This window comes from Neolamprologus multifasciatus, chromosome 7, assembly GCF_963576455.1.
Source record: "Neolamprologus multifasciatus chromosome 7, fNeoMul1.2, whole genome shotgun sequence".
In the NCBI taxonomy this organism is placed as follows: Eukaryota; Metazoa; Chordata; class Actinopteri; order Cichliformes; family Cichlidae; genus Neolamprologus; species Neolamprologus multifasciatus.
In genome coordinates, this window is record NC_140445.1 from 44,558,487 (window position 1) to 44,582,347 (window position 23,861).

Sequence of the window (23,861 nt, forward strand, 5' to 3'; positions counted from 1 at the left end):
TTTATGTCGTCAAGATAAGTGATCTTATCATAGTGGAATGAAAAAGCATCAAAACCAGTGTCTCTAAGCAGACAGCGCGGGGGTGGTCTTTGTTGGGATTTGGCTCTATATAAATGATTACATTCAAACTGCTTGTTTTATCTAAAAAACAAACAAACATAAAATTGTGATATAAAATTTAGAAACTCAGCAGTTCTTCCTCACTGTTGTTGTAGCGTAGACTGGAAGTTCTGCTTCTTTCAGCCAGCAGGGGGCTCAGCCAGGCAGCATCCAGACGGCCTAGCCTGAAGCCGCCCAGGCACAGAGCATTGTTGTTGAGGTCCAGACCCAGACGGCCAAGTAACTGGATGACTGTGGGCCCGTCACCCCTCTTCACGCTCACGGCCAGAGCCCTGCGGAGGTGCTGCTCGTGGCAGCCTCGGCTTAACAAGAGTTCCACCAGTTCCAGAGGTCCACCTCTCTCACAGACCTGAAAAAGACAGGCCATGATCGAGACTGAACTGATTGTCTTATTACTGATTATTTGAGCATGACTGGGAATTGAAAAACACATGAGTGGTAGTATTATTAGTAATGAAGCTTAAGTATCATCAAGCACTGTACCAAAAAAATCCTTTAGTAACTCCAGTCTTATCCATGTCTCAACCCCTTACTCTAAGAATGATATCACAAATGCAAGTCACCGAAAAAAGTTTCCTCCGTAAGATCAGCTCAGCCTTTTAGAAAGGGCGACGAGCCTGGACATCCAGAAGGAGCTCACAGTGGACTTCCTGCTCCTTTGTGTTAAAATGAGCTAATTGAAAAGGTTCAGGCACACAGACAGGATTCCTCCTGGGCACTTCCCTTTGTAGGTTTTGTAGGAATATCCGACTGAAAGGAGAACCTGATGGTTGCCCCACAGATTGCTGGAGAGATTACAGAGATTACATCCTGTCATGCCTTGGAACACCTAGCGTTCCAACATGGGAAAAGCACCACTAAGGAGAAGGACATTGAGAATATCCTGCTACTGTGACATGTCTTTGGAGAAACAGAAGAGGATTAATGGATGGATGGATGGATGGATGGATGTACATAATACGTAGTGCTGAACAAAAAAGTAAAGCTGAGGCCTGTCAGAAAAATCAGGGTACTCCTTATGTAAGACGTCGATCATGATTGGGACATACACATGTGGAGCTCATCCTCTGGGGAAAATGAATGTCTCCTCTAGGTTCAAAGTCACAGTTATTAATCTTTAAAGCAATGGAACAGCCACTGTCTATTGAGACAAAATTAAATGGGGACCACTGAGGCTCAGGCAGAGTGGGTCACTACCAATGAGACGGTCTGTGCATCAATCCCTCGGCTTTTACAGTCCATGTGTCGAAGTATCCTTGGACAAAATGCATCCATAGGAGAGTAAGTGTGCATGTGTGAATGTCAGATAAAAGTGCTTAGTCATGGGTAAAAGCACTGTATGCCTGTGTGTGACTGAGTGAACGAGACTTGCTCAAATTGAGTAGAAAGGCATACTACAAGTACCAGCCCATTTAAGTCAAATCACTCTGAAACCATCGTGACCTCTGACCTGGTAAATGAGAGACTCATTTTTGGTCTTCTTGTTGATGTCAGCTCCCAGCTCAATCAGACACTCAGTCATTGTTGTATCTCCATCCATGCAGGCCTTTTCCAGCATGCTGTAGTGCAGCTCGGAGTCGCACCACATTTTAGACAGAGCCAGGCACACCGACTTCCGCAGCTGATCGCAGACAGACAGAGAGACTAGGAGTCAGAAAGGCCAGCAAGTCTCCTTTCTAGGAAAGCATGTCACAGGAAATATTAAAGCAGCAGACAATGGCTTAAACGATTAACGTAATGTGTGGTCATTTGTGTTAACAGAGTAGCCTGTGTTTCAACACAACTGCTTCCTGATATTGGGATAGAGACTATTACCCTTGATCTTGCAACACAGGAAATAATAATCATGACTAAGGAAGTAATTTTTTTCAAATTACTGGTCAAGTTTAAGTGTCTAAATAAATAAGATCAGATATTTGGAATCAATATCTGTATCTGATGATGCCTAGTAGAAAATATTTAAGATCAAACTGATCACAAGGATGTGAACATGTGTGTTAAATTTTAAAGAAATCCATTCAGTTGTTGTTGCTGCGGTGGTCTAACTTACTGGGCTGATGCTCTGGTCAGTCTCTTCTCTAAGGCACTGGAAGATGTGCCTGTCAAAGTCTTCTTTCTGCAGTTCAGCAGCTGCTCCTGAACAGGCGTCCAGCATCCTCAATGCCACCTGTAAACACTGCAAACCAGACAGGAGGAGAAAGTTTACGAGGGCAACACTGTCAGCACTGCCTTTAACAAGACACACGGGGTAGAAATTAGGGCACAGCATCCTGCCTTTGAAGGCTTGATTTAAGATCAGATCTACAATTCTGTGACTGTATCACTGTATCCAGACGGCTAGCAACCAATTACATCACAGCATGTGTAATGGCTATTAGTTGAGCTGTCATCCAAATGTGAAAAGTAGGGATTTAAATATACATAAACATTGGTTATTAGTGTTTTAAAAAAATTGGTTATGTCTTTAATCATGAAGGATAGGATGAGATAACATTATGAAAAGAAGAACTCCGTAATTTACATTCTGTTCAAATGGGAGCTCTAAGATTTTTTTTCTTCAACCTAATAATGTAATTTTTAATGAAACTACAGGATGGGTTTATTATGTCATGGCGTTATATCAGAGTAGTAACACTTGGGTCACCTTTAGCAGCATCTCAGAGTCTTCTCTGTACTGAATGAGAGCGGTAACCACAACGGAGGCCAGTACAGGTACGATCATCCTTGAGAGCTTCTTCTTGGACACAACGTAGGTGAGCAGGGTCAGCCCCCAGCAGTGTATCTCTGGAGAGGGCAGGAAATTTAGTGCGAGTGTAGTTATTTGCCTTTAATAAAGTTCTGTTGAGAAAAAGCTTTGTGTTTTTTGTTTTTTTTTCTTCAGGCAGCTAAAGGCAGTAAACACAGATTTAATGAAGTGAACAAAGGGATAGTCCCTGGATCTCCCTGCAAATCATGTTAAGAGAAAGTTTGGCATTTTTTACAATGACAAATGTGTACCTCGCTCCTGTGGGAACATTTGTAGTGTATGCAGCACTGTGTCTATCGCCCCCTGCTGGCACAGAAGATCCACCGCACCAGAGCAGTCAGCCAGAGCAGACAGCACCTTCAAACCACATGTTTGAATGGCTGAGCTGCTGATGAACTGTACGCACGTGCATGCATACACGCATACACGCACATGCATAGAAAGGGAAGAGAGACCAAAATGAATTACAGATAATGCTGCATTAAGTGTTTCTCAAGTGTTGCACACATCTGCATCAGCAGAACGCTAGTAACAAATATAAATGTGGTTATGTACTACTGGCATGGATGAAACATTAATTAGAATAAAGGTTAATGGATATATATCATTTTAGCACACTGTGTAATATATAATGACATAAAACAACTTTCATTACTCTTTACTCTTATTCTCTTTTGTCCTTTAGAGTACACGGAAATGCTCGACAGCAGACAAGTTCATGATCTGGGACTCAGTCTACTAGACTAAGAGAAGTTTCTTGGGTTGTAAAACTAATAAAAAAAAATCACACACAATCACATCTCAAACGTGAAAGAGCCCCAGTTTGTGAAGAGGAATAGACACAAATCCAGCCTAAGCCATAATCTAGTGTACTCTCTGCGCATCCTAAACTCAGACAAATAGGAGGCGTGTGTCAGGAAGCACATCCAGCATAAAAACCGTCACAAATCCAATATATGGATAAAGCCACTGTGGTGACCCCTTGGAAATAAAACAACAGCCAAAAGTGCCCTGTTTGAATGCTCATTTTGAATGATTAAGCCTTCTTTAGCACTCTGGGTTTCAAATGCACAAATTATTAAGTTAAATAAACTGCTATTCAGACATTACTCTGCCACAGCAACAGAGTTTTTGCTTTTTGTGTTCTGTTAAAACATAATGAAGCACAAAAAACTTATTCAGTTATTAGTCATTGTGTGAAGTCATGACTTGTTTATAATAAAACACTGAATATGAGACAAATGACAGTTTAGACTTGACAGACGTTCACTTCCTCGATGACATGTGGTGTCTTTTTTTCCGGTTTTTACTATTTTCCAATTCTGATTCAGGCAGTGTTTATCATCCATACTCAAGCATAAAGACGGACATTTTCAACGTCCATACCAATATGAAAACTGAGAACAGTGTGTGAATGTGAGAGTGAATGAATAGTGGCATTGTAAAGCGCTTTGGGTGCCTTGAAAAGCGCTATATAAACCCAATCCATTATTATTATTAAATCTTTTCAGAAATGCAATCACAATCCTTCTGATCGTCTAGTTGCAGAACAGGCTACGATGCAGTTTATAAAACGAATGGGTGAACTGTCGTTTCATTCAGGCGCCCTGCAGGCTGAATATTCATAAAGTCCTTTTGTCTTAATTGAAAAAAAATCTCTTAAAAATAAAACCCTATTAGAATCTCCAATTGGGCATTTCAAAACAAAACCAAAATGCTCAAAATGTTGAAAAAGTGTGTGTTGCCCATACCCTGTTGAGAGCCTCCAGGTAGAGGATGTGAGCTCCTTCCACCACACACTGGTTTTTCAGGACCTTCAGAGACACGTCGGCCATGTCGGGATCTGCGACCGAGTTGCCGTGCTCCCTTAAACTCCTGTCTGAGAAGGAAACGAGTGAGGACAAGGACATGAGTAAATATGGACCCTCAGACACAACCGAAAGAGTTTTTTTTTTTTAAATATCACAGGGCATAAGGATTACAAAGAATCTGTCTATTGTTTTTTCTCGTATTCATACAAACTGAGCCAGGCTACTTGCCAAAAAGGACTTACAATAGATACACACTTGTTTGCCAAGCAATCAAGTACAATGAACCATGCACGTTCGTCATATAAAGGTCTTACCACCTTTGCATAACTGCAATGTGAAACCAAAATGAACTGGATCAGATATACACAACAGAACAAAAACAGGAACCGTGGTTCAGACTCTCAGATGTGAAAAGTCCCTTCAATTAAAGAGCACATGTAGCAAAATTCCATAACAAAAATAGCTGATATGCTCTGAGGGCTGCAAAATTAGCGAATAAATGCGATTTCCTCATTATGAGCAGCTCATTTCACATTACACTGTGACTAAGTACTCGTCAAAATAATACTCATAAATTATATTCTCCATTTTCCTTTGGGACGAAGCTTAGTGTGGTAAAGAAGCTGCCCTGTTGGAGAAGATGGAAAAAAAAACTTTAACTTTTGTTTGGCAGGTCACCTCTGCGCACAAACGCCACACAAAGAACACGTAGCTGCTGGGAACTGAAGTGAGAAAAGAAAATAAGAGCGTACCCGGGCAAAGGAAGACCAAGCTGGCCTGCAGAGCCTCCAGCTGAACCTCGGGATTAAAGTTATGAAACTTCATGGTGCTGAGGATCTGGTTCATGGCCATGGTCAACTCATCCAGACTGGCTGCCCTACAAATACAGGGAGACTAGTTTCAACGCTTGTGAGAAACACTAAATGCTCTCCTCAGTGTGTCTGAATTTTTTCATCGTAGAATGTGAACCGTCTTCGTTCGCACCTTCCCTGGAACAGCAGGTTTAACAGTTTGCAGGCACTGATGGAAACCTCGGCTGAGTCTGAATGTCTCTTCATCATCTCCACCAAATTCACATGAAGGCCACTTGACAGCAGCAAAGAACGCATCCTACCTGCAAACAAAGCAAACGGTTACCGTGGCAACCGCCAAAACAGCACTGTTTTTATATTATATAGAGATATATACATCACATCTGTAGCATAAGCTTTTATTACAGGCCGCAGACAGCAGTTTCAGCACAGACACAAACAAGCAGATGTAGATCATAACTGCATCTCTGCACACCGTGTGGAAACGTGAGACTCACTGTTGTTTGCGATGAGTGTGGCGATGGCGCTGGTAGCAGCGTTAAACACATTAGGAGAGGCAAAGTGAAGCAGCATGGCCGCCATCAGCTGTCTATAAACAGGAGTCCTGTGGAGCAAATACCCAAACGCCATCATTACATTCAGTCCTCACACAGATTCAACGGCTATGAATGCACGTGTGAAATGTCACTGTGTCACCTTTCATCCTGCTCTTCTTCTAGATGGTTCAGTGCGGCTCCGTGCAGTAACAGACTGTGAATGGCCCAGCACGCAGCTTCCTGAGATGGTACAAGTGATTTTTAAATAAGTTAAAGTCTTCAGGAGTACCGTGTAAAACTCGAGAGCCTAACGTTAGACAGACCTGAACATCTGGCTCATCTGCGTGGAGCTCCAGTGCAGTAAAGCATTCCTTCATCCAGCTCAGCTCCATGTCCTCCACCTGCCCATTACCCCTGTTCTCCTCCTCCTCTCCTTCCTCCAGACCCTGCTCGGCCACCGCTTTGTTCTGCACGATGGTTGCAGCTAACAAAATGGACAAAGTCTGTGTCAATCACTGTGTCATTTTTGCAGAATGGAGAAAGGTCAAGAGACAGTTGCGTTTTAGTATCATCTGGTTTTTACCACAAAGCTGGGCAACTGCTTTGGGTTATTCGTCTGCGTCTACATCTGCTTAAAAACAGATGCAGGGCTTGAAGACTTTAGTGAAATAACTAAGCAAACATCGCAGTTATATGGAAAACGTGCTGCTTCTGAACTCCAATATTTCAAAAGATGTGCAACATCACTATATATTGATGTTGAGTTTAAGACCATCACACGTGCATTAAATATAGTTTGTGAATGTGGGTCCTCACTGAGGTTAGCCAGGCAGGACAGAGCAGCGGCTTGCAGCTTGGCGTTGTTAGGGAAGGCCTGGCAGGCTCTGACTGCGACTCTGTGGACACCATTCCTCACCAGGATGTCGTTGTAACTGTCTGCAAGACACCATAAACCGAGCACCCAGAATTAATACTCTGATTACTTTGATTATTCTCCTCAATCTTCATCTGTCATCTGAAAAAAACGCGTTAGTTTATCCAAACGAATGAAATCCAAACACTGCTGTGTTGACAGTGAGGATTCAACAAACAGTGTTATCATTACTAGTGAGTTATTCATGAGTTATTTATTAACTGTACATCTGAGACTTGTGCCCATTTAACACTGTTTTTTTTTTAATTTAGTTTGTGTAGTTAACAACAATGATACTTAATAATGTTCACTGTTGGCTCAGAAATTGGTTTGTAAGCCATCTGTGAATGTTATGCGGATAGGTAATGTTTCTACAGTCGGCAGGTGGGACGGTGGAAGGTCTAGATGCTTGAGTTACCACTGTGTTTAGTTCTGCTTTCACTCTTCATTTACTTTCACTTTTACTTTCGTCAGCTGTGACATTTAATTGAGGCACAAAAACTGCTGATAAAACAAGAGCAATCAAAACAGTGTGTGGGAGAATGAGCTCAGCGATCACTGAGAAATGTTACCGAAAGACTAATTTCATGAACCAGTATATAATATAGTATGTAAAATGTCACCTACGTGGATGTAATTCAAAAGTCTTATGAGTCTAATTCAATAGCTCTTATCAGCTATGATAATACACAAATTCATATTCTGCATTTGAAATGAAACACAAAAGTGCACAAAACAAATCTGCATCCACAAAAACAATGTCATTACTAAATTACATTAGAGGAAGAAGAAGGCCATCAAAATATGATTAAAATATGATTCTTCTCCTTTTCCACTCGCTCTGACCTGAAGTAAACCTTTTGAACAGGGAGCAGGCTTTCTCCTGCAGCTCCTCCACCTCAGGGAAAGCATCCATGGCAGCGATGATGGTGCTGTAGCACCGAGTGCCCCCTGACATCAACACCTCCACGTTACTGCCTGCAAAAGACAAGTACACAACTCCACCTGAGTCTTTGAGTACTGCTGAATTACAAATAGCACAAAACTGTAATGAGTAGTATAAGACACTTACATACTAGCTATAAATAAGATTTACATACTCGACCAACAACAAAATTATTAAAAAAATTTTTTACATATTCCATACAGAAATCATTCAGATCTGAATCAGTTCAAAATTAGATTATGCATAAAAGTCACGCATCATCTTCTGTACAGTCCTGCGTATTTCAGAGAATATCTCTGAAGTGAGATCGGTTCATTTCTCTCTCAAAAATATTAACTGCAGCTTCTCAATACAAGCCAAGAATAACTGAAATGGCTGAGATGGGAGCATAGATGATCCATCTTCCACTTCACTCTAAGAGTAGTAGATGGAGTAGCTTAAAGTACATCTACTTATAAGTCATATTTATAAAAGGTACTGAATGAGTTACGGCTCTTCCTGCCTTACAGCAGGTACGACAATTTGCAGCTGACTCCACTTAATCAGGCTAGGAATTATTTAAGTTTAATCATTAATATATATTTTGTTCCTATTTTCCGCTCTCTGTCCTTTTTTTGACTCACTCGGACTGTTACTGGTACTTTCCGCCATTCTCCTGGACTTCCTGGCAGCATAACAAAAGTCTCTTTTAAACAGTGTTATCTTTGCAGAACTTGCTCTCCAGGCAGCAATGAGTGCTTGCTTTTAAAGAGCGCAACCTTTGGGTTTATTGCAATGACCAAAATAAAAGGAATCCCAATTAGAAGCTACTGTTAATGTTAAGTGCTTTTTAAGTTGAAGATAAAGTAAAATATCAGAGAAAATACCAAAATAGTGATTAGTGATTCCAAATCAGCTTTAAAATCCTTTGGTAAATTGTCATTGATGATCATTTTCATTTTAAATTAAATATATCGACTTCCCGTATAAGACACAATAAATGATCATTAATTCTTGGTGTTACAGATTAAACAGATAAGGGGCCGTAATAAAGTTGGACAGCAAATGCCCTCAATCTGTTCTGGCCTCCTAACTCACACCATTTTAAATTATGGATAACTCTTTGGAAGATGCCAAAAGAAATAATAATAATAATAATAATAATAATAATAATAATAATAATAATAATAATAATAATAATAATAATAATAATAATAATAAAGCAATCCTTGTAATCCTAAAAACAGGATTCGGACTTCCCACATCCTGATAATTAAAATAAATTTCATGGAACTGTAGGAAGTCTCCAATTCAATTATCTGTTGCATTCGTGACATGTTTGACTGGGAAATATACTTCAGAGAGTCTTCACTGAATGAGCTGCTATGTTTTCACACAATGACGATTTGACGTTTTTCTTTCTAAACATGCACGGCTATCCTGTCCCACAAGTTCTCAGAAGGACACTTATTTTACTCCTATTTAATGGCATTAGAGGGATAATGGAAATTAAATCAAGAGTCCCTAAAAAGCATTGCAGTGACATCATGGTCTGGTCTACAAATAGACCATGCGAGGTTTTATGAGCTTGTTTGTTTGTTACCACTGTGACTTCAGCAAAGCAAAAAGAAGATGACATTAGCCGGGGGAAACCACACACCCACACACAAAGGACAACTACACCAAACCTCTCTATTCCAACTAAGACTCAGCTACACAGACCAGGTATAACATTTTATAAGAACCAACACACAGCACTTTTTTTGGATTGTGCAGTAAGAATAACACAGGTTTTTTTTCTTTACTCTATGGCCATCATAAAGATCACTGTGATGTCATAAGGATTTACCTGGGTGAGTCAGAGGAAGCAGCACTTTTAAAGCCTGCAGCTGCATCTCCCAGTAGTCCGGAAACCTCTGGAGAGCTGCCAGAACCACAGCGTGATCCTGGTTCTCCACAAACTCCACAAGGTGCTCATCGCTGACTGCAAACACAGACGCGGTAAAGATATACGGCTGCTGTTCACCAACACACAGAAGAAAATGTTAATGTGAAGCTAACAAAAAGCTCAATTAGACATGCTGGTATCGATGACTATATGCCAAAAGTTGTGTTCTAAATGTACACAAGCTAATCTTCAGTAACATTCGACATTAAAATAGAAGTACATAGATGTATCTTTATGTTCTTTTTCTTTTTTTTGTTAACTTTATTCAAGGTTTTATTCTTCTGTGCACCATGTTTCTCTTTTGTCATGTCTCCATTAATATGTATAAACAAGCTAGCTATAGACATGTCAACATCCTCACATTAGCACATTAGTAATTGAATACGGTGACATTATGTGATTGAAACTGCAGGATGTGTGCTCTTCTGCATTGATTATTAGATTAATAATTGTCTGAACAGGTGTACCTTAAGAAGTGTAGACTGATTAACAGTAAACTAATTCTGGTAAGAATTCAGAAAAAGTCATTACAGACTGGAAACACTGAGCAAGAAATACATACAAATTCAAAATCACAGTGAGATTTATGAAATGTGTGTCCCAAAAAGCAGTGACGATGATGATGTAAGAGAGAAGCCTGCATCACTAAGGCAAATAAGAACGAGAAAGTCCAACTGAAGAAACGTAAGCAGGAAGACAGGAAAGGCACAGCTTTACAAAGTGTTTCCTCGAGAATTTAACGGGTTAAAATAGTAAGTGTTAAATACCATTCCCCCCAGGACTCTCGCTGCAGCTCTTTATTTCACTTTTCTTAGGCATTCACATTCTGACTTGGAACCACTCTCAGGTCACAAAGACAATGACTGCACGCTGTATTTAACAATCATTACACTCGCATGACATAGAGCATAGTTGTTAAATTAGTTTAATGTCTTTTCTAAAATAAAAGTCAGGCAGTGTCACTGATCAGTGTAAGACACATACCAAGCTAGAAACACAAAGACAGTGTAGACTACACATTTAAGTTCATAATAAATCCAGATGCTACGAGGTTGGAGTGTGTATCTACCCACCTTCCTCCAGAAGCAGCTGCAGAGCTGTGCAGCCTTGGAGTTGCACTTCTTCGCTTGTAGGAAACGCCTTCATGGCGTACACCACAAGGCCAAACACGTCCTCCTCCTCATCCAGTAGCAGCAGAGGAATCTTGGCTATGTATGAGAGATAAAATGTCAAGTACAATGAATATCTGTTTGCAGCCATTCACCAAACTGAGATTATTTTCTGCTTCGATTATCTTATCTGAGCCTCTCGTTAAACTTCCCGTCTAGTTTTATACCCAACCAGCTCAAAAAAAAAGCAAAAACCCTAAACCTGCAGATTAAAAACATTTCAGAATTTTTATTCTATTGACCGCTCCTCTTATTACAATGTATGGGTTAGCTATGTTATCAGAAAATGTCTTTTTCATAAATGCATGTTGGATAAGTGGTGAAATTCTTCTGACAAGCACAGATATCATTATTAGATTATACAAACATTTTTTAGAAGCAGGAAATATTTGTTCCATTGTTGCTGGGTTCTTGTACTTAGCAGCGGAGTTGCCAACATTATAAGTTCACAGAAAATCCAGCTAGTATGCAAATGCTTGAATTAGCTGAAACGCTGCCTTTCTAAGAAGCCTCAAGTCACTCAACTACACATCAGAGTAGAAAGGAGTGTGACTGTGCAGGCAAACAAATCACTGAAAGAAAAACAAGGTGGTTAACTTGCTCACATTAAAGAGTCTTAAATGACAAATAAGGCTTTTGCAGTGCCATCTGTAGCAGGAAGGATCTTCGGTGTATTCATACCTGATCTGAGCAGCAGGGCCAAGGCTCTGAGTGCAACCATGGTCACTCGACAATCTGTGCTGTACTGAGATAACACCTTAAGGATCTCCCTGGAAAAACATACAACAAGCAAAAACTTCACCAAAGCTGTCGCCAAATAGATTTGGTCATTTTTTTTCATCTCCATTGAAAGACCAAACCTTTGCAAAAATTAACTGAATTAAAACTTATTTTATGATATATTGTTTTAACTACTTCATCCTAAATACTAACTTGATAATTTGATTATTAAATGAAAAATGGCTGTCTATTGTGTTATTCTAAAATTGTGTAAGCATTGCCGCTAACACAAATGCCTGACATGGAGAATTAATTAATTAATAGAAATTGGCATATGTAAATAGGGTCATAGCAGCTAAAGCTGGTGTCAAATAATCTGAATCAAATTCTATAAACTTAAAAGGAAATGTGTCTCAGATTCAAAGAAATTCAATTCAGTATGTTCCATATTCATTTTTCTAAAGTCAGAATTGAGAATTTTACTAATGTGGAGTAATAATTCGAGGTGTTAGTCTCCTTTTTGCCTCGAGATTTACCATGACTCGAATCTCCTATTCGACCACATCCCAGAGGAGCCCTACCAGACTGAGAACTGGTGACTGTGGAGGTCATTTAAAGGTCAGCATAGGCATTGTCGTGTTCAAGAAACCAGATTGGAATGATTTGAGCTTATACATGGTGCACAGTTGTGTTAAAGATGATGGATACACTGGTCATAAAGGGATGAACATGATCAGCAACTATAATTGGTTACACTGTGGCTTTTTAACGACGTTTAATTGGTTCTGTTGGTACCATTTCGTCACTGCCAGCCTGAACACTTGCTACAAGGCAGGATGGATCCATGCATTCATGCAGTTTATCCCAAACTCTGACCCTCACATTTGAACATCACGACAGAAATCAAGCCACATGAGAGCAGGTAACGTTTTTCCAGTTTTTCTGTCGTCCAATTTTGACGAGACTGTTTGAACCGTAGCATTAGTTTCCTGTTCTTGGTTGACAGGAGTGACACCCAGTGTGGTCTGCTGCCCCTGTAGCTGTTTCAATGATCAACATGTTGTGCATCTCTGCTGTGCATCTCAGAGGAACATTCAGAGATGCTCTACTGCATAACTTGATAGTGACAAGTGGTTATTGGAGTTATTGTTGCCTTACTATAAAGTCTGACTATTGTCCTCTGACCTCTGGTATCAACAAGGGGTTTTTGCCCACAGAACTGCCGTTCACTGGACATTTTCTCTTTGAACCACTCTCTGTAAACCCTAGATATTGTTCTGAGGGAAAAACCCAGCAGTTTATGAATTACTCAGCCCAGCCCATCTGGAACCAACAGCAACAACATGCAACATTCAAAGTCACTCCAATCACCTTTTCTCCCAAAATTAATGCTTGGTTTGAACTTGAGCAGGTTGTCTTGAACATGCCTACATACTTATGTACCTTCGTGTGGCATGAACCATCATGATAGTCGTTCATTTAAATGAGTGGTGCTGCATCAAGCCCACAGCTGCCAGAGAGTCTTCACTTACTGGTGCACTCCCTCTACCTCCCACTCTTGGGCTTCATCCAAAGGTCTGGTTAGCTGGTCCAGTGTAGTGGGGCATATTTCAATCAGCTGACACAGCAATGACCAGCCAACCTGTGAAAAGGAAGAACAAACAATTTATTAAAATGACGGGAATGAGTCATTACAAACCAGTGAAAAGTAATGATTCTGATCTCAAGCATGCACAACAGTACTGAGAAAATATGAATCTTACAATCTCACTTTCAGTTTGCTTCAATATGTAGTCTTACCTCTGATAATTAGAATTACACAGCAGTCATAAGACATGCTAGATTTTGTGTAGGCACGTCAGTCCACAGATGATTTGTCACCAACAATGAGCGAGTGATGCTGCTGAACACACCTCACCCAGATAGCACCACCTGCCATAATAATGGCTAATTTTCGTTGTGTCATTCATTACCTGCTGGACTCCTCTGCTGCTGATGTGGGTAGACAGAACCAGCACGAGGGGCACGTGGACATCTTTGTCTTCAAACAGTTCAGCTGCTGCAGCATGGAACAGGAGATAAGAAGACACGATGAGTCCCATTAGTTTTGAATAGAGTGACTGGGCCTTTTACCCTCATTCCTATTTTTAAATGTGCATAACAAGGCAGCATTACAGCAGGACTTTATTGTGCAGGTACAAGTCTGTGCTTAAAATCTACTAATCTAAGTAAATCTCATTTTAAATTTGATTTCAGGTAACTTGAATGTGTTTTCACGCCTAGTCTTAAGTAAACTAGAATGGCCTTAGTATGACCCCAAAGACATTATGTTTTGTATTTAAGATAAGATATGCTTTATTTATCGCCAAAACTGGTAAATTACTCTGTAAAAACAGCTAAATCATTAACCTGGTGTATAACAAACCTTAAAGTAGAACATATGAACAAAGAAATACAGCATCAATAGACTAGAAGATGGAAGGATGGAAGGGAAAAAATGCACAAAAGGAGCAGAGTTGTTTTTTTGTTGTTGTTTTTTTAACAGCTCAGTGAATTACATTGTGGTCTGAAATAAATAAAGCCATAAAAACGATCATGCAAAATTATTGAATGCCATATCACATTTCACACTGGGCAAATACTACTTGATTGATTTTTTTTTTTTTAATCTGACCTAATTCTCATAATGCAATGCAAAAATGCCAAAAGGAAATGATGGCTGTTTATGAGCAGCGTAATGATGCACACGCTGAAACAATGTGCTTCCTACCATAGTCGGTGTGCGCCAGGAAAAGCAGATCCTGGATGATTTGAATCAGCGTGGACAGTTGCCTGTCTTCCTGGGGAGTTTTCAGCCTCACCAAAAGTTTTTTCAGCCTTTCCTCCAGCTCCTCTTTGTTAACCATGGTCTTTAAAGCGCCCTGTTCCAGCTGACGACGACTTGACGTGCATTGAGGTCAATCACTGCGCTCTCTCTGAACCGACAACGGCCTTCGAGCGGCCACACTGAGCGCAGCATTAGCGTATAAATAACTCACTGAAAGTCCACTGTAGTTACTCATGTCTTTACAAAACATTACTGAATTGCTGTGTTGCATAATAATACAGTAGCTACAGAAAGCTATAAGTGGCTGTTGCTACAAGGGAAGCGGTCAGTGTCGCGGAGTTTCGGTTCCGACATCACAGTCCTCGGCTAACTTTCCTGTGGCAGAGAATAAGTTCCTCTTTGCGGAGTCCGTGACTTTATGTTGCTTGGATGTGAAAATGAAGCGAGTCCTCTCTGAAAGGCGTGTTCCTGCTTTCCTACGATCGCATCATATGACTGCAGGCAGTAAAAACTCCCCGCTTACAGAAGAGGAAGCTGAAAATAGAGTCAGAGAGAATCCGACTTTCTCTCTGACAGGGGAAGCGAGTCAAACAGAGAGCCAAGTCAACCGGCACTTACGTTACCCCCCAACGGGTTTTTTGTTTTTACTTCAAGCTACACTTTTACAGGCTAGCGAGTGGCTTGAGTTAGCCCTCCCACTCTGCGTCTAATGCCAGTTGCTGATTTACAGATTTACAACAATGCAGCTTGACCTGGCACTGACATTTGCTGTGTATGATGGAGGAAAATTCCCACACTAAAGCAAACTCTAAAATAGTTTTTTTTTTTTTAATTATTTCAGTTAATCTCTAAATTAGGTGTCCTCCCAAAGTAATCACCCCTGTATACTAGAGGTGGCGGATCGATACCAAAGCTTGTATTGGTATTGAATCGATAATATGATCGATATTTTGTTTTTCTAATGCTGTGTTCCTGAATAAGTCGGAAGTTCCGAGTTCCCGGTCAGAAATATTTTGTGGAATGCCCCCTCAACTCAAAAATCCCACCACAGCAGCAGCTCCACATAGAATTAACAATACTAGATGCCATCACTGAACGTAAACAACAGTAAAACTGCACTTTTAATCTGTACTGCCACTGTTGTCTAGTTGTGACACAATAAAGTCATAGTAGAGAAATTCCTACAGGCATTGCTGTTTGCAGTGTTTTCATTTACAGCTATAAATATCTCGACACCAGGTGCACCTAAGTCATGTGACTCCACAGCAACAAACCACAGGGAGGAGGTGAGGGTGGAGCAAAGTGTGGCTGCCTGAAAGGACCGGTGTTTGCACAGACGTGGCTGCTTTTTCATGAAACAGGAGCAATATCAATGCTGGGATCAGTACTTTCAAATATTTGTATCAATGCACTCATCCCCACTTGTTAGAGTTACACTGTATTGCTGTTTTGTTTTGTTTTTGCAATATGATTTGGCTTCCAAAGTAAAAGCTTTCTCAGTGTTGCTTTGTACCTAATGTGGAAAATTGGAAACAGTTTGGTCAGAATATTTTAGCATCCGCTCGGCTTTCTGCCTATAAGTTGGAGTTTTTCCTGGGTTTGTTCCCTGCACCTTTGAATTGGAGAATGGATCCTAGCTGTCGTCTGCGCCCGTGCACCAAACGATAGTTCAGAGTACCTGGCCTTCTTGGAGCCTCTAGGTGGTGTGCCTGAGGATGCTGTCGTCTTACTGGGAAACTTCAACGCTCATGTGAGCAACAACAGTGAGACCCGGAGGCGCGTGATTGGGAGGAACAGCCTGCCAGATGTGAACCAAAGCAATGTTCTATTACTAGACTTCTGTGCAAACCACAAATTGTCCATAACAAACACCATGTTCGAACAAAAGGGTGTCTATAATTGCACATGGCAATAAGTGACCCTAGGCTGCAGGTCGATGATTAATTTTGTATCATCAGATCTGCGGCCAAATGTTCTGGATACTTGTGTGAAGAGAGGTGCTGAGCTCTCAACTGATCACCCGATCCGAGTCATGTGGCGGGGGAGGATGCTGGACAGACTTGGGGCGCCTAAAGGTATAGTAAGGCGGTGACCTCCAGCTCGCACTGTAGCAGTTCGCAGCCGCGTGTAAAGTGGCAGGAATGAGAATCAGCTCCAAGTCTGAGGCCATGGTCCTCAGCTGGAAAAGGATGTTGTGCCCACTCCGGGTCAGGGATGAGTTACGGTCCCAAGTGAAGGAGTTTAAGTAGCTGAGAGTCTTGTTGTTGAATGCTGGGTGCGGAAGATAAACAGACAGATTTATGCTGTGGCTACAGTGATGCGGATGCTGCTGAGTGTAAAAGCAAAGTTCTTGATTTACCGGTGAAGCTACGTCCTTACCCTCACCTATGGTCCTGAGCTTTGGGTAGTGACCAAAAGATTGAGATCACAGATACAAGAGGCAAAAATTAGCTTTCTTTGAAGGGTGGCTGGCCTGCGAATACCTTGGTGTTCCTTGGGATAAGCTGGAGGAGAAGGCTGGTGAGAGGGAGGTCAAGGCTTCTCTTCTTAGGCTGCTGCCCCTGCAACCTGGCCCCAAATAAGGAGAAGAAGATGGATGGATGAATGGATGGATGGATCGGTAGACTGATGGATGGATATGTGATCATTTCAACAGGTTGCTCTCCAGTGAATTATATTGAAAATGTAGCTGCATGGAACAGACTGCAGCATTGTAAATAATAATTTCTTTATGCAGTTTAACTTACCAATGCAAATGATATTGTGGGATTAGTTTCTGATCATGATAATATAATAATAAAAGCAGCTATGAAAAATATATAGATATATAGAATAAAATATATATTGTTTACCATACCATGCTGTCTACCTTTGCACTTTTTTTGAGATATTGGATGGACCCTTTTCTCCCACAGAGAGGAAAGTAAATGAGTGTGAGGCTAAAACAAGAAATCATTGATAAAACTATGTTGTTTACATTATATAACATAAGTACAAACTATGTTATAGTCTAGGTACTTCCAGTATCCCTGGAAGCTGTGGTTCAGGTCCAGCTGTTCCCTGGCAAGGAGAGCACCATCTGATTTGAGGATTGGATGGCAGTCGGTGAGCACAGAATATCAGCTTGACATAGTGGTCATATCTTATTTTTCCTGTATTCAGCATTGGGTACAACCCCCCAACCACCAGTGATATGCCTAAATATCTTCACTTTTCAGCCGTTTTTTTTAATCATTCAGAACTATTGTTGAAGACTACTTAAATAAAGAAAGAAAAGAAACTTAAAAAATGTGATTCAGGCCACCAGGCCACCTTCATGAGATTCAAACTCTAATTGTGCTACTGATATTCTTCTGGTCACCAGGGTTGTCTCCGGTTTACTTGTTGTTTAAAGATTGTAGTCAGGAAATTTTATTTTAGGACACAAGAATGCTTTGTGCGTTTTAAAGTATACATTAGAACACGGTTTAGATTGGTTTTGCTTTTTGCACAATTTACATGTAGGAAAGCCCAGTGGAAAACGTGTCTTTATCTGTCAAGTGTCTGTTTGATTAAAAAAAGAATGTTAATCATATTTTGGGGGTAAAAATACATAAGAAAACAAAAACGAAAGTAGCTAAGCAACAGTTAATATTTACCTTCGCGAAACGTATCCATCTAAATCTTACGGAAGAGGATTAGGGACACTGGAAAAAAAAAAAAAAGAATTCTGACTTTAATCTCAGAATTCTGACTTTAATCTCAGAATTCTGACTTTATTCTCAGAATTCTGAGATTAAAGTCAGAATTCTGACTTTAATCTCAGAATTCTGACTTTTTTCTCAGAATTCTGACTTTAATCTCAGAATTCTGACTTTAATCTCAGAATTCTGACTTTTTTCTCAGAATTCTGACTTTAATCTCAGAATTCTGACTTTTTTCTCAGAATTCTGACTTTTTTCTCAGAATTCTGACTTTAATCTCAGAATTTTGAGGTGGGCACCTGCAGGCTTCCAGCTTCGGTGACAGCGATGTGTCCAGTTTGGCAGGTGGAGAACTAATTCACTAAATATGGTGGATATAAGTGATTTTTTGCGTGGCCGAGGGGTCCCCGAAGATGCTATTTATTAATGGAAGAGCAGAAGGTGAGTAACAAAAAGAGAAATAATTTGGTGTCTACTATTTTTACAGGAAAACAGTTACGGTACAGTTACGGTTAGCGGTTAGCATGCTTGTTAGCTTATAATGTTATATAGGAATGAACGTGTTTCACGATGTTACAGTATACTAGGTGAATTGACGTGTTGATCGCAGGATCATCCCAGATGGGTTCGTTGCATTTTATTTTATTGTTCTACTATTTCAGAGTTTTTCAAGGCAGTTAAGCGGAGCTGTGTTACAGATGCTAGCCGCCTGCCAATATCACTGATATATTTGAAGTGTACAAGTTAGTTACACTTAGTACAGCGGAGGGGAGAAACTGTAATGAATGTTTATGCGGATATTTCACTCAGAAAAATGAGTGGCGTTCATACACAGCCCCGGTTGTTGTTCTGACGGCGGCCGACTGACGATCCCCTCACAACATGTTAGCTAACACAAACTAATGTAGTGCATGTAACTGTGTGTATACGTTAGTGGTACAGTGTCGGGAGAAATGAGCAAACTGTTAACTGTTTATAATGTCAGAATGACATCATCGTTCTCCTGCACTGTGTAATGTATGTCAGCTCAAGAAGAAAATCATATCTTATACTTTGAGCTGCCCAGTGCACTTAACACCTACGTGTGGAAATGGTAGGCTACACTACAGTTCACTACCGGTAAAAAATAAACTTAATACAGTATTTGATTTTTTTTTATAGAACAATAAAATAAAAAGTGCTGGCTGAGGAGCGCTGCCGCGTTGAACTTTGACCTCGGAGTGACGTGACGTTTGTTCGCACAACCAATAGAAGTGCAGAAAGTCGCAAATCAGGCATATTGTTCGCATAAACACAAAAATAAATAACGAAATAATCCCGATATTGTGCCAAAGACTGATTTACAATGTTGTGTTCTATGTGTAATACCTTTGCTTAAATGACTAAATGGACTGTGTATTTATGACTCTGCGTTATAGTCCTGCATACATAAGTAACATTCATATGTACAGATATATGTACACAAGCATGTACACAAAAGTCTACTGCTGATCGAGCTGCCCAGTGGTCGTACAGTCTCACGCAGAGAGCGTGGAGGTGTTTCCCGTTGCCATTCCACCACTCCAGCAGACCACAACATAAAAGACAGCAGACGCCACCACAGTGTCGTAGAACATCCTTGGAAGACGTACTACCTACATCATAACCAATCAAGTCCTGCTTTTTTTTTAAATACAGAAGAGGATTTATTATTTACTGAAAGGCTATGCCTTAGTTTGCTTCTTTCATTATTGTGTTTCACCCTGCATAAAATAGATAGCTTTTCTGATAACTACAGTCAGTACTCTCCTACTGGCATTAGCGGTGACCTAAGAGGCTTAACCGTAATATTGCTTTGCAGTGTGAATGTTGCAGAAAATGACTGTCTTTTCTTTCTTCTTGTGTGCAGATTGACTGTGACGTCATAGCACTGATGGATGACGCAACTTTGGCAAACTACATTCCCTCGTACGGAGACCAAATTGCCCTCTTCAATTTCTGCAAAAGCAAGCAACCACTGTCAAAAAGAAAACTAGGACTTCTGCAAAAAGTTCACCTCTCAAAGTGAGAGAAACAGTGGCTGACATGTCAGATTTGGATGACTTAATAAGACTGTATTTCAGACTTTCTTTCAGTAACAAAGAAATACTTTCAATTTTAGCACATAGTCATCAGACAATTATAAGTGTTCGAACTCTAAAGAGAATTTGTAAAAGACTTGGGCTTTTTAGAAGGAAGAATCAATCAAACTTGGACGAAGTGCTAGCCTTTGTCCAACAAGAGATCATGACAAATGGACAGATGCAAGGTTATTGTTGGCTACATCTTCGTGCAATTCAACATGGATTTGTGGTGTCACAAGATACTGTAAGATGCATAATCAAATTGGTTGACCCTCAAGGTGTGGAACTGAGACGAGCTCGACGGTTGAGAAGACGACAGTACAGCTGCAGAGGGCCAAATGCTCTCTGGCACATGGATGGCTATGACAAGTTGAAACCATATGGTATTGCTATCAGTGGCTGCATAGATGGTTTTAGCCGCTATGTTTTATGGATGGAGGCTTATATCACAAACAATGACCCTAAATTGATTGCAAGTTATTTTCTGAAAACAGTTTCATGCATCAGTGGATGTCCAGAGAGGTTACGTGCTGACCGAGGTACAGAAAATGGTTGTGTCGAACAAATGCAGATGTTTTTACGGAGAAACCACACAGACAGTTTTGCAGGTGAGAAAAGTTTCCGTTACGGAAGAAGTACGGCCAACCAACGTATAGAAGGATGGTGGGCTACCCTACGCAAACAGAGTGCACAATTTTGGATGAACTTATTGCAAACTTTTCAGGATGATGGCCACTTCACAGGGGATTTTTTGGACAAAAGTCTTATCCAATTCTGCTTTCTCAATCTTATTCAGGTAAAAGCATGTGCTCATGCTATGTAATGTCTTAGCTGCATAAATAGAAAATATAAATATGGTTAGAACATTTTTTTTCTTTAATTTAAATATGAATTTTATTTCCATTTTAATGTCTTGATGCATGCTCAATCAGCCAGGTAAGGAATGTTTTTTGACAAAACATTTCTCACACTGAAAACGCTACATCCAGATGAACAGAATCAACTTTTTGGGATTCCATTTTAATACTTTGATGGAATTGTACTCATGTTATCAGTGGAAGTAACTGCACCTTTCTCAGCACAGGTGCATGGAGCATTTTTTTTAATTGCCACATGGTTTTAATTACTATGGAGTCTGTTACCTAGTGGTCCTTTGGGCACGGTTTCAGAAAGCAATCTTATCATTTGGTTAATTCTCTATTGAAAATATATTGTAGAATCATTGCACACTGAGTATAAAGTGTTGGGCTATCTATTCAACAGTAGAATCATGCAGCACCATTCTGTGTCCATGTGCTGTTTAGTGAAAGTGCTATTTTGTTGTTGCTGCTTGGTTTTACATTAGAGGTCACTTTCTATGTCTGTTGATTAATGAGTTAATAAGCCTCAACTTTGGCTAAATCTACTGGTACATGGCCTGTTTCATAAACTTATATTGTGTTGTTTTTCATGTAGGATGAACTTGATGAAGTTGTGAACACATGGAACTCGCACAAAATCCGGCCAAGTGGTAGTGCAGCATCGGGTCAACCAGTAGTAATGTACTCATTTCCAGAGCTGCACAGTGCTGAGGATAGACTGAAACCTATTTCTATGGAGGATATCACTTTGTGTATGGAAGAGTGTAGCCCAAAAGGTCAACACCCCTGTGATGAAACAGCCTTTGAACTGTGTTGTCTGCTTATGGTAGAAAATGAATGGGATGCCCCAGGAGATCCACTTGGTGCTGCGGATCTGTATATTAGGTTAAGAGAAGAAATACTGCAAAGTATTTAAGAAACTTCAGTGTGTAAATGTACAAATAAATACAAAATATTTCTCTTTATCTTGATAACGTGATTTGATAGTAGGTGCCATGTCTTACAGGTACCTTTTATGCAGGTATTTCTGCACTACATTAAATGAAAGACATCTTTTAGGTGTGACCGAACATGCCATTTTTCAGGTCATTCTCTCAGAATATTGCTGTTTATTTCTGCTGTAATGTAAATTCAGAGTGCTGATAGGAGGTTAGCACCAACTAGTATTATTTTATGTTGATCATAGTAATAAATACAGTTTGGTTATTATCAATCAGTTATGAAACACATGTCAATCCTTTTAAAAGGCCATACATTAAACTGCATTTACAAATGTTATATTTTTGATTGAATCATAAGTGGTGTAAACCTGCCTACCAGTAAACTGCAATATAAATTTCTGTGTTTTGTTGCCAGACATGTGCATAGTATATAAAATATAAACTGACCAGCTCCCTGCTCATTGTTTTCTGTATCAACCTTTAATCTAAATATTCATGGCTGGAAACCCAGGCACCAGCATATGATATGCTAAGTGTCCGGGTTATCTGTGGTATGTTTCAGCAAACTATAGTAGCATTAACAATTCTAGGTCTTGACAACAGCATGTTTTTATAAACGTATCATTGCTAATATTTAAAGTCGTTATGCCTTTTGGGGAGCTTTTAGTGCAATTATATTAAAGCAAAGCTATTATAATCATTTACCCATATGAAGATCCATCACTTAATTATTATTGTATTTCACTTCTGTTAGTTGTAAGATATTTTAGCTGGTTTTCATGTAAAATGACCATGAGTCATTGCTATACTGATTCAGTGTGAGCTGTTGTATACAAGGCTCCTTTATGACATGAATCCTAAAATTATAAGAAACATACCAAAAATATTTTGACTTTTATTTGTAGGATCCCAGCAACAATGCAACAAAACAGTTCTTGCAAGTGGAACCAAGTTATTGTCCCATTAAGTGCAACATGTTTTACATTTATATTTGTGTATCTTTATGAAATGTTTGAAATTAAAAATAAATGGTATTCTTCCATGTTACTGAGCTCATGTGTGGCAGTCTCTTGAATTCTGGCATGTTCAAATAGATAAGGAGCTTGATGAACATATTCAAAACAACAATACAAATGTACTGTGTACAGTAACATTTTATTGGAAAAAGTTTACAAGAAACCTGTTCTTGCCAATGCCAATAACATGGCTAAAACACATAACCATATAAGCTGCCCTGTAACAAGAATGACTCAACTTTTAAAACAAACTTATAGATCTCATACAGTCTTGTTATGCATCAGTATACATCAGTGACTTACTGTAAAGATCATGAACACTGGCTATTGTGGTATTACATATTCCTTCAGTGTCATCTATGGTATAGAAATAAAAACAAGTGTGAATGGTTGAGAACATACATGCATACAAATAAAAATGCATAATTTCTGGCAGTAACAAGACATTTTTTCAGGTGTTAAGATTAATACTATATCTGAGAACATGACAATTTGGCATTACAAAAGGATGCCTGAATAATCACAGCACTTGACCACTGCACTGAACTGTACAGTGTTTATTTATGATCTCAGTAATCAATAACCGTCTTCAAAACAGACTGAATCCTTTAAGCAGCTTGAATCAATTTGATGGATGAATAACAGGTATGCTTAGAAACAATATGACATTAAGAAAATACTGGAATTTTAAAAAATATTTTCACCAACTTTAAATGGAACCTTTGTAATCAA

The 23,861-nt window shown here is 39.7% G+C and overlaps 1 protein-coding gene and 1 long non-coding RNA gene across 4 annotated transcripts in view; one reads left to right on the forward strand and one right to left on the reverse strand.

The window, feature by feature from the left end:
- The window catches only part of lrrk2 (leucine-rich repeat kinase 2), a 32,623-nt gene extending 16,171 nt beyond the window's left edge, over positions 1–16,452 (reverse strand). Inside the window, exons 1-19 of one of the 2 annotated variants that reach the window (XM_085166479.1) lie at positions 14,471–16,452; positions 13,674–13,756; positions 13,233–13,342; positions 11,662–11,750; positions 10,885–11,019; positions 9,713–9,847; positions 7,785–7,916; positions 6,842–6,961; positions 6,349–6,509; positions 6,186–6,265; positions 5,987–6,093; positions 5,662–5,791; positions 5,430–5,554; positions 4,618–4,745; positions 3,118–3,262; positions 2,765–2,904; positions 2,171–2,296; positions 1,571–1,741; positions 205–469 (exon numbers count right to left, since the gene is read on the reverse strand). In XM_085166479.1, coding sequence (XP_085022605.1) covers positions 205–469; positions 1,571–1,741; positions 2,171–2,296; positions 2,765–2,904; positions 3,118–3,262; positions 4,618–4,745; positions 5,430–5,554; positions 5,662–5,791; positions 5,987–6,093; positions 6,186–6,265; positions 6,349–6,509; positions 6,842–6,961; positions 7,785–7,916; positions 9,713–9,847; positions 10,885–11,019; positions 11,662–11,750; positions 13,233–13,342; positions 13,674–13,756; positions 14,471–14,606 — 2,518 coding nt within the window. In that variant the 5' untranslated portion in view covers positions 14,607–16,452. Of the gene's footprint in view, positions 1–204; positions 470–1,570; positions 1,742–2,170; positions 2,297–2,764; positions 2,905–3,117; positions 3,263–4,617; positions 4,746–5,429; positions 5,555–5,661; positions 5,792–5,986; positions 6,094–6,185; positions 6,266–6,348; positions 6,510–6,841; positions 6,962–7,784; positions 7,917–9,712; positions 9,848–10,884; positions 11,020–11,661; positions 11,751–13,232; positions 13,343–13,673; positions 13,760–14,470 lie in introns of both variants that reach the window. The other variant, XM_085166478.1, reaches the window with a different exon arrangement.
- Positions 16,453–17,354: 902 nt separating this feature from the next.
- On the forward strand, positions 17,355–23,777 carry LOC146515043 (uncharacterized). Of its 2 annotated transcripts, XR_014875105.1 has the most exons (4): positions 18,297–18,651; positions 20,099–20,920; positions 21,037–21,108; positions 21,768–23,777. It is a non-coding gene; the product is annotated as an uncharacterized LOC146515043 (long non-coding RNA). The 2 variants fall into 2 exon arrangements; XR_014875104.1 differs by having other exon boundaries at positions 17,355–20,920.
- Positions 23,778–23,861: the final 84 nt, after the last annotated feature.